The sequence below is a fragment of the Channa argus genome, chromosome 18, assembly GCF_033026475.1.
Source record: "Channa argus isolate prfri chromosome 18, Channa argus male v1.0, whole genome shotgun sequence".
In the NCBI taxonomy this organism is placed as follows: Eukaryota; Metazoa; Chordata; class Actinopteri; order Anabantiformes; family Channidae; genus Channa; species Channa argus.
This window is the reverse complement of record NC_090214.1, coordinates 18,217,606-18,228,737: the sequence shown is the minus strand read 5'-3', so window position 1 is coordinate 18,228,737 and position 11,132 is coordinate 18,217,606. Positions and strand designations below refer to the sequence as shown.

At 37.1% G+C, this 11,132-nt stretch overlaps 1 protein-coding gene across 4 annotated transcripts; it reads right to left on the bottom strand.

The window, feature by feature from the left end:
- Positions 1 to 921: 921 nt before the first annotated feature.
- Positions 922 to 7,362, bottom strand: LOC137103150 (annexin A1-like). 4 transcript variants are annotated; one of them, XM_067483182.1, is made up of 12 exons: positions 7,241 to 7,362; positions 7,066 to 7,153; positions 6,665 to 6,764; positions 6,478 to 6,572; positions 5,169 to 5,282; positions 4,813 to 4,903; positions 4,407 to 4,543; positions 4,007 to 4,100; positions 3,054 to 3,149; positions 2,270 to 2,328; positions 1,252 to 1,374; positions 922 to 1,119 (listed from the first exon to the last, which is right to left on the bottom strand). In XM_067483182.1, the coding sequence occupies exons 2-12, from the start codon at positions 7,132 to 7,134 to the stop codon at positions 1,072 to 1,074; spliced, it is 1,026 nt and encodes a 341-aa protein (XP_067339283.1). In that variant the 5' UTR covers positions 7,135 to 7,153; positions 7,241 to 7,362; the 3' UTR covers positions 922 to 1,071. The 4 variants fall into 4 exon arrangements, with proteins under 4 accessions (XP_067339283.1, XP_067339281.1, XP_067339284.1 ...); XM_067483180.1 differs by having other exon boundaries at positions 6,659 to 6,764; positions 7,241 to 7,361; XM_067483183.1 differs by having other exon boundaries at positions 6,665 to 6,761; positions 7,241 to 7,361.
- Positions 7,363 to 11,132: the final 3,770 nt, after the last annotated feature.

The window sequence follows — 11,132 nt, the reverse complement described above, 5'->3', positions numbered from 1 at the left end:
TCTTCCGTTAAAGGGAGTTTTTCCTCTCCACTGTTGCCTATGGCTTGCTCCATGGGGAATTGTTGGGTTCTCTTTATATATCTTTATAATCTTGACTTTATTCTGTAAAGTGCCCTGAGATGACTTTGTTGTGAATTGGCGCTATATAAATAAAGTTGAATTGAATTGAATTTCCTGAAAAGAATTGTCACTGATGAGAAATGTGCAATAAAAAAGCCACATGCATTCAAGTAGATTAGCAGGATTTAATAGGCAGTAACATGCCTCAAAATAGAATTTATCCACTCCTACCAAATTAAGTAAAATTAACAATTTCATCTGAATATTGTAATACCGTCTGAATAATATGCATATTTAAATTTCTTCAATTTAATAGCATATGACAATCCCATGTTATTAAATGCATGGTGTTTCACATTTTACACCCTACTCTCCAAAGTGGAACAATGGAAAACTGACTTAATGAGACAAGTTTTTATCATATTATAAAATGAATGATTGTCAAACAAACAATCTAACTGTATGACAGTTTGTCATAAATAAACCATTGCTTAATTCGTAATAGAGTTCTCTCCTTTACATTACTCTAATTTATTTTTTATTGCCTTTTTGTCCCACACCATTCTATGTTAACACAAGTGTAAACTCATGATTTCAATCACGAAACAGTTATTAGAGTTGTCAAGATAGTTTGCATTTGTTGGAAGATAAAACCTATTTATCTAGGCTGTCCCACATTTTGTAGTGTGTAGTTTTGGTGGACACAGTGTTAAAGAATCCATTTGATGCAGCGCATATTAAATGTAACCTGGATGTTGACATTTGTTTTGGAACCTTTTCTTGAATTTTATTTTGAGTTTCAGTTAGATTTGTGGAATGTTCCTAATGGAATAAAAGGTATTAATAAAGACAAAGTAAGGACAGAATTAGTCATTTGGGCTTTAATGGTTGCAGAAATATTTTTTTACTTCTCCGCCTTTTCGTATTCTTATCTTTTGTGTCTTTTAGAGGAGGTTCCCATATTCCAAATCGACATTGTGGCTACACTTTCACAACAGAATTTCATTTGGATCAAAGCAGTCCAAGCAGGGCCTTCTGAATATGTCCACTGGTCTCTTTCTGTGAACCAGAGAGAAAGATGTGTTCAGTTGCAACACTCTTCAATTATAATTACTATTTGTTAAGTCAAAAAGAGAAAGTAAAAGTTAGCCATTCAAGAAAATGCAACCGTTTTTTATAGGGATGTCTTACCACTATGTGATCGTGCAGGGTAATGCCATACATGCCCTTGTATTCCTCAATGACCTTTTTCAGGTCGACCTCAGAGCGGCTCACCAGGACCCTGATCAATGTTGCCTCACTTGTGCCAAGACCCTGTTAGGACAGAGCAGAGTTTCAGTCTCTGAACAGGTTGAATGCATGCAAAGCATCCAATTCTACTCTATGTTCCCAGTCAATACTTGTACAGTTTCACACAAATTTCCAAAATGAGTAGTTTTCAGAAGCTGAGAATTATGGTGATAAGAGTTCCAATTCTGACATTTTAGAGTCAGCTGCTAAACAGAGCATAATTTCAAAGCTGATACCTGATAAGTGAAATCACTTTTCAAAAAAGATTTTCATCTTTTTATGAAAAGTCTTTTGCATTATTTCAACTAAATTCCAAAAGCTGGATCTTGAAATATGTTTTTCAGTGGGAAAAAATTATTCGGATGGATGTCCAAATATTGTTTATATAGAGTACAGACAGTATGGAGAAAACTTTAAACATGTGAATTGGCAGTTCAACCATTTACTATAGTGTCAGTGAAACTAGGGACTTGCAGAAGACACATTTGAAAAACAGTAAATGCATCAGAGGCAAATATATTATGATTTTTATCTTTATACAGTAACATGTCAGATTTAAAAACTTAAGACTCTACAGTTGGTTTTACAGATGAGAGAGAAGGATTTGTTTTAATTACATTTTACAGTAAATGACTAATTTACTCTTGAGCACCACACCTTCAGGTTGGATTTTGAATTGAATTTTCTCTCTAAACTTTTCCAGTCTTCAGCCCAGTTTAAGGTAACCTAATGATAATGTAACCATTATTTATTTAAACTGCAGGACATATACTCTGATTGACTTGTGCTCCACATGCTTCAGTCAAATTGCAGAGTTGTACAAACCCATTTATGAGTTTGTGTCACTCTGAGTGAGTAGAAAAACAGCAAAATTACACAGCAGCTTGAATATGTTTGTTTTAGATACTGTATTAAGCACCTTCATGGCCAGATGAAGCTTCTCAGCAAAGAAGGCCGGTGTATTCCAGGCACATTTCACTAAACATTAGAGACACAGAAACACAATCAAGAAAACTGAAATATCAGGCAGTGTCCAGATGCTCCTGTCTCAGTCAGCCCATACTGTTCCTTTATTTACATCTGTCGTACAGTTAATCTTGCAGACTTTTGTCCACTTTGCAAATGAAAAAACCTGTATGAGCAGATAGTATCACGTACATCTCTTCATTTTAAGTTTTTCCTGTTGGATCTTATTATTTAAATGTGTGCATTTAAGGTGTTTTGCTCAACAATGACTTGCCAAATGGCCACTAAATTCACAGTGGGTATTCCAGTGTGTACTGATGGCCTTTCTCGGACCTTTATGATCTTTTGTTGAACTCTAAAAAAGTAAATGTATTACTTTTGAATCACTGCTAACAATGTGGATGACCATTGTTTTATAGCCTGTAATGTATAGTCAGTGCTCATTAATGACAAAATAAACTTCAGAAAAGAATTTGCAAATTAAAGTTTAGAAGATTATTATGTATTATTAGTTGAAAGCACTAACCTACCACAAGCTGTTTTTTTCCAGCGTACCCATAAAATTTACTATATTTAATTATTATTATTATTATTATTATTATTTTTTACACACAATATAATTTTGTCAGACTGCATGTACTACATAACAAAGCAAATTGTAAAGAAACGAACTCCCTGCTCCAGGTCTCCAGTGACAGCAAATAATGTCATTTAAGAAAACATGATATCCATCTTACCAATGTCAATGAGACAGTCTTCAATGTCTCCTTTCAGCTCCATTTTCAGGGCTTTAGGTAGGGTGGTGTTACTGATGGTGGCATATTGCTGGAATGCTAACAAGTAAACAGACACACAAAAGGTATTCATGGGTCAACAAGCCGTTTCTGTTGTATTAGATTATTGCAAATACCATAAACAATTGTGAAATAAGAAAAAAGTCTTAATACAAAATCTAGCTTAACCCAAAGAGGAAAAATAAAAGTTTCAGTTAAAAAGCATATACTGTAATAACAGCAGCTCCAACAAAAAACATAGGCTTGACTGTGCACTGGTGACTGTAGCGCAGGAGGTAGAGCGGTCGTCCACCAATCCCCCCAGTTGCTGGTTCGATCCTACGCTCCTCCACATGTCGAAGTGTCCTTGAGCAAGACACTGAACCCCAACTTAGTTGCTTCTGGTGGGTGCTGGCCAGCTGCATAGCAGCTACCCCATCGGTGTATGAGTGTGATTGTGAGTGTGAATGAGAAGCAGTGTAAAGCACTTGAGTAAGTGCAGACCATTTACAAGACACGAAACAAACTAGAGTTTGGCTTTGTTTATTTGTTGTGCAGATTGTGTGCTAGTCAAAGTTCATATATGCATTTTCTTTATTCTATGGTTCAGGTAAAGAGTACAGTATATCTGACAGAATGTATGGCTATGTTAAAAGCCATGCATAATGATATTAACACTGTCTTGACAATAAAAATGTCCCCCTCGTTTATAATTATGAACCGTTTGCTGTCATAAAAATCAGAGCAACATTCCTGTGTGTGGTTCCTACTCAGTAAGGTGTGTCCCTCCTGCTTCTTCACATTGTGGTTCCACCTGTTGGTTCACATGCATGTGTTTTTTTTACAGTACAAGTTTTGCCTGTTTCAGCCCCTGATGGGATAAACAGATGAAGCATTCACACATAGCAAGCACTCACTCTTAGAGAGCTGCGGCCCACTCCGCAAGGTCAGGATGTCGATGAAGGCAGTCACATCGGTTCCTTTGCGATGTTCACCTGACTCAAACAGAGTCTAAAGGCAGAAACTCTCTGTTACTTGTTAATACTGTTTATTGATGGAAACATTTAAAGTATTGGGTTGTTTTTGGCAGCAGCTGATCCAGTGTTACTGCTTGTGTTAATAGCAACAAACAGCAGTTTAGTCCTCTGTGCCAAAATAAATTATTTTGGATCATTGAAAATCCCCCAAAATACTTTCCTCCAAATAAACTATAAATTTGTTACATTTTTAGTAGAAAGCAGTGCTACAGACAGGGTCAAAAGAAGTTGGCTGACAATAATTTAGAATAACTACAGATTTACTGTTTTCCGATTTTACCTCAGCATCCTTTTTGGCCAGAGCCATGTCAACTACGGTACTCTCATCCCTGTTAGCTTTCAACATTGCAAGAAGGGCTTTGGTGAAGTCACCAGCGGTCTCACTCTTAATAACATCCTCCAGGTCCTTTTTGTACTCTGAAAAAAAGTGGTTCAGCTCAAACATGACAAACTTTAGAATAGTATACTGGGAAAAGATGTGAGTGAGCTGAGTGTTGTTTCCTCCGGACTGGGTCGTTGCCGTGCAAAACTACAGTATCTGGGAATACAATGTTGTTTTACTGCCCCACACAAAAGTAAATCAGCTACATTTGTGATATTTTATGTACTGTAAAATCTGGGAACCTTTCAGAAATTCACATGGAGACCAACAAATAACAAAATAAATGCACTGAATTATGCCAGACCTTCTTTGAAGACCCTCTTGATCTCTCGAATCTCCTGGTTTGATCTGGTTGCCAAAATCTCCACCAGGACATGCTCAGATGTGCCTAAACCCTGAAATATGTGATGACATTTACAAAGGTCTTTCAGTTTGTGGCTGGGGCAAAAAGAAGTTTAGGTGTGTGAAACTGCTGCTGAATAAAAGCATGAAATTACAGGTTTGTCAACACATTTTGTACCAACAGCATGTGGGAGGTCATGTTTTCCCAATGTAAGGAAAGCTATTAATAGAAAACAAAAGGCCAAATATCTCAGAAAGGGCGGTGCAACAATGTAATAATAAGTGAGGTAGTATGTGCAGTAAACCACTGATATTTACATGTGTGGCTTTCCTCAACAGGTGGGCATCAAACTGAGCTGGGGTCATGAGCAGAGACAGACAAAAGTCCTCAAAATCTGATTTGAGAGCTTTCTGCAGAGCAGCTTCCAGCTTCTGTAACACACAGGGAGAAGACACAGAGAGATACATGTATTGATATTCACTAAAAAAATCTGATGTCAAAATAGATCAAGACTGGAGCTGCTCCTGTGTCGTTTTTGGTGCCATCAGCCAGGGGGTTCCAGAATTATGCACCTGGAAAGTGTTGTCAGTGGTCAATCATCACAAGTAGTGTCTAATATCACACTGTAGCTTGCTTCAGTCCGCTTCAGTAACATACTGGTCAACATAATACAACATAATACTTGTCATAACAGAACACATAAAGATGAAGCAGCAACAATTCAGAGGGCATTAAGTTGAGTCAGGGTGTGTTTAATTAGGATTAAGTAAAATTAGCAGGGTAACATTTAATAAATAAATTACCATAAAGCTACAGTATGCAACTATTGTTTTGCATTTATTTGTAATAGAAGTTTGCTCCATGACTTCTGTAATGCAGATAGGTGCCTTTAAAGCCTCCTGTGAGTCCAACTCACTGAGCAGCACTGACAGCGGTGCGCACCCTTCTGGCCAATCAGAGAATTTCACAGATTCCTGCTTTACCAGCTTCTTATTTATTGCAATTTCATAAGTACATCTACCTGAAGGGCTGTGCAAAGTGTACGGAGTGTAAAAAACAAGGTAAAGCTGTTTAAGAGCAAACATAGGGAGAGCTGGGCAGAGCAGAGAGGACTGAATCTGTCGGTGCCATGTTGTTCTGTGCTTAAATTGTATATTGTAGCTTTAAAGGAACATAGAAGGTTAAACGTTTTTGGTTAAACAAACTAAGTACATTTACTCAAGTACTCTACTCTCTGCACATAAAGCTACAAAAAGCAATATAAGCGAGTGCTGACATGATACTCCTTTCAGCCCTCTCTCTACCTGCTCCAGAAGGCTCTGCTACACTTTGCGGTGCTCTATCCATCCTTTCTGGTAGTCATAGTTATTCAACTACAATACATTAGATCTGCCCAAAATTTAGAATGGCATCTCTCTACGCTGCTGTTCAGTGAGTCTGATCACAGCACCTCTCTACATTAATAAGACTTTCAATAGCAGCTTTAATGTTTTATCTTTGTAAAGTCAGAAGGATGGTTGAAAATGTTTTAACGTTTATAAGACTTGTAGTTTTGGTTTACGTTCAACCAGTTCCTCATATTCTAATTTGAACATAATTGACCCTCTTATTAAATGAACTACTCACCTTCCCAGTGGATGCTTCATAAACTGTTTTGATCTTCTGCCTTTGCTCATTGCTTCTCTTCACCAGGATGGCAGTGATCACATCCTCATCAACTCCTGTGAGGGCCAACATGCACATCACATTCTTTAAAGCACAATAGAGACTAAGATAGTTTAAAGATAATGTGAGGGAGCATGCAGACCTTTACTTTCAATGGCACTCTTCAGTACTGAGACATCATTGGTGGCATTGAAGTTCGAATATGGAGTGACAGTTCCATAATATGGTGCCTTCGGCTTACCAACCTGCTGAGAATAATCACGAGCTCAAAACTGCACATACATGTCATTTTCATGAAGATGAACTGCATCACAAAGTAAGGTGACAAGAGAAATGGAGGTGGGGATGAGGAAGTAACCAGAGGTGCCAGGGTTTACAGAGCAACTCACAGTTGTCACTTATTTTCACGGAGAACATATCTCCAAATTACACAAAACACAATGGATTTTATCAAAATTTTAAAAATTGGAATTACATCCTGTTTATAATAAGTGGAGTAAATAACAGGTGTATTTTTCCCATGGCTGGTTATCCCTATATTATACTCACTGAGTTGCTGTCATCTTTGGGGTCTCTCTGACGGATGTTATGGTCAAAGAATTTTTTGAAAAAGGCCATCTTGGCTGGAAAGTTCACACTAGAAAAACAAAATGTAAAAACAAAAAAAAATGTTCAGGTATGTTAATATGTTATTCTTATTGTAAATTAGAATTAAAACACTCACCTGCAGATAGTCCTCAAACTCTCACTGTAGATATGTGGCTGTCAGCTGCAGTATTTAGCTCGCCCAGCAGTGTCTCCACCCAACTCTCCGCACATGCTTGTCAAGCAGGTTTAATTCCACCCACAGACGATCAGACAATTGTGTATTACTTTTCAAAGACACTACTCCTGTAAGGTGACGGTCACAGGTTTGGCACTTCTAACTGGTTGGGTAAGTTTAGACCTTTGTTTTACATCTATATCTGCTTCTATGAGATGAAGTTAACACACCTCACCTGAGACCATACACTTTTACTTTTGGACATTTCTATGACTGAACCTCATTTTCCATATTTTTCTCTTGTGATCCTCTAAAGATCACCTTCCATTCACATGCCAAGAGGTGTAAAAACATTTTGTGTGCACGTTGAATGTGCTGAGAGCTTGATATGCTTTGGTGTCTGCACGTTTCCTTTTACTGAAATTTAACAGACTAGAACTAAAGGCATAATAAATGACATCCATCACACAACACTTCAACAATGGTTCATGTGTGGTTTAATGCTGTATGTCATTAATGGTATATCTACATTAACGGGGCGGCTGTAGCTCAGTTGGTAAGGCAATTGACCACAGTCAGTGGTTCAATCCCCGCTCCTGGCTACAAGTCGAAGTGTCCTTGGGCAAGACACTGAACCCCAAGTTGCTCCCGGTGGGTCAGGTGAGCACCTTGCATGACAGCCACCGCCATCGGTGTGTGAGTGTGAATGGGTGTACATAGAATGGTGAATGGTCATAGAATGGGTGAAGCAACGCTTTGAATAAAAGCGCTATATAAGCGACTATTTAAAAGAAAAAAAAATTCAATGACTATAACAATGCAGTAAGATTGTAACAAACTGTTAATATTGTTTAACTTATTTGAAAAGTATTTTGAGGGGAAAAAAACGTCAGGTAAGATGTAGAAGGCTAGAAGGTCTCTGGCCAGCTGCAGCCTGTGTTGAGTTTGCATGTTCTGGGCCTGGGTGGGTTTCCTCTGGGTACTCTGGGTTCCTCCCACGGTCCAAAGACATCCAAAGAATTAGGTTAATTGCTGACTCTAAATTGCCAGTAGCTGTGAATGTGAGTCTAAATGGTTGTATGTCTGTGTTGGCCCACACATAGACTGGAAATCTATCCAGGGCACAACAAGACAGAACTAGAGAAAGCTGAGAATGAACATGATAAAGAAAACTAAGAGTTCTGAAGGGAAAATAAGAAAAGTAGTATGAACAGAAGCAGATTTTAACAACAAACCAAAAATTCTATCCACAGTAAATAACTTACACACGGGGATGTAAACAAAATCCATATAAGCAAACAACTCAGGATCCCGGCAGCTTAATGAACAGTGAGACTCTGACAGTGAATGAGTTGCTAAGGTTTAAGATGAGTCCTTGATAAGCTTGGTGGGAAGCAGGTGGGTGTGTGAGTGAATCAAATAAATCAGAACACCTGTGTGTTGCTGGCACGTAGTGTAGACAGGCTGGACGAGGCAGAGAAAGAGAAACCAGGCGGAGAACAAGGAAAGTGTGTGTATGAGGGCTGACTGAGGACTGTGTGTATATTTGTGTATGTGTGTGGGGACATTACAGGTTTAAGTAAAGCACATTTTTATAAAAACAGGGTATTAGCCAAGCAGCGATCCATTTTAAATTATTCCATTATAACATTTTTAAAAAGCGATAATAATAAAATTTGAAAATACCACAGTAATTATTTAAATTGTTTCCTATCAGTTAAACTGAGAAACTGATATAAAATATTGAATAAATTTAAAATTGTTCCGCTTTTCTTTGGTGTTTGTATCACTATAAACTCCATGTCCAGATGGGACTTTGTTTATTATTAAGAGCGTCAGGTTATGGCAGGGTTCAGGAACAAGACCAGACTCCAGACCCTCTTTATTTGCTAATGTTGATTTGGGATTTTAAGGAATGATGCAGATGATCCTGTCACTATGAACATAATGGAATCATTAAGGCTTCATATGAGCTAAATTACTGATGTAAATAGTTGCATTAGTTAGTCATTTATACTTGCTCCGCTTAAATCAGTCGTAGCTCTTCAATAAAAACCAAAACTCCTGATGGTAAATAATTTATTTTGATAATCCACAGAAAAGCCCTATTGGAGATTCACTTCGAATTTAAAAAACTTTAAAAAATATTTTTATAAATATACTATTTTATAATTAAATTGTGTGAAATAATCTGTGAAACCTCTAATAAAAAAAGCACAGATCATAAGAAAGTGTGCAGTCCATATCCCTGATCAAACTAAAATTTCCTCTACTAGTTTGCCAAATTAGTGCACTACTTGAATATGTAGTTCACAACTTGGCCATACTAGTTCAACAAAATTGCTTAATAGTTTACTAGTGAGAATTAACTATGAATATAAAGGTATGGTATTATGTATACTAACTACATACATTCAAAAAAACTAATTCTCAATAACTAATTTTAATTTAGCATTATTTCTTCTCTGTTTTTGTCATCCACGATCCGAGCGGCTGCTGTCCACTGTGGAATGAAAGGTCAGAATCTGGACACAAAGTCAGAGGATATGCTGAATTTAAGAAAGCAATATAATGACGTGTACAGTGTGGTGACAAAAAGGAAATCCAAGGTCCAGACAATCCTGGATGAGAAGACCACAACACGAAGTGCAGTAGTTACCTGCATTTCAGCTACTTTGTAAGTTAAGGAATTATTCAATACACATATTTGTTTTGTTGTAAACAGTAAGATGGTAATATAAATCAAACTTTTTGTGTTTGTTTAGTAATTATGTAGTTGGAGCATTCAACACACCTGTGATAGACTGCTGACCTGTCCAGGATGTACCCTGCCTCTCGCCCGATGCGGCTGGGATAAGCTCTAGCCCCCCCTCAACCCAAATAGGATGGATAGATTATTTTTTTCCTTTCTGGTTTAATGTGAAATCCAAATATACAGGCTACAGTGTTGTAATGATGCTACAGTATGTACTGATACATACAAACCAGTAGGTACTAGAACAAGTAACAAGATGCAAAGTTTAAGGAGATAACAGCTGGGAAACATGGAAATTAGATATACTGTCAATATTTTTACTTTCATACTTAGACACAATAACAATTAGTGTTTTTTTTAATTAATTATTAATGATTATTAATGAATCGCAATTAGATTATAGCGTGTAATTAAACTAAATTTACAGCATACTTTTTTGTAATAGTGGTTTACAGTGCATGTAATACATAGTTGCATGTTTCTGGCAATAAGGTGAAAAATTTGTAGTGACATTCTTATGAATGTTGGCAAGATAGTGAGAACTTCCTTTTGTGTTTTTCAACTACAGGGTACGTGCAAGTACAACATACAGGGTCAACATAACTGAGCAATGAAACTATGTATTGCTATAATTTTATTACAAAATTACCATATAGGCTACCAGATGAAGTGTATTACATATAGTTGTTTCTAGGAGAGAGTCACCATTAAGTGATTTCATCAGCAAACTTTAATAGCGGAGGATTTTTTTTTTTTTGACTGTAGCACTGTTAACATGCCAGCATCCCACCCTACATGGTGCACTGCAGCGGAAAACCAGCTCACCATTTTAGCTCTAAGCCACACTTTCCATTCTCACAAAATAAAACCTATATTTAACATGATAAAATGCAAAACTCACATCTCGTTGCATGCTCACGTCATTGCTTGTTTTGAAGTTTTTTTTATGCTACATTGCAAATAAAATTAAAATACAATTGCTACACTTCCTCTGTAATTACTGGGTAAATACATATACATGGTCCACATAGTTACATAGTATCTACGGGGTATGCAGGCTGTAAATTAAAGTGGTCCTTCTTATACAGTCCTCTTGTT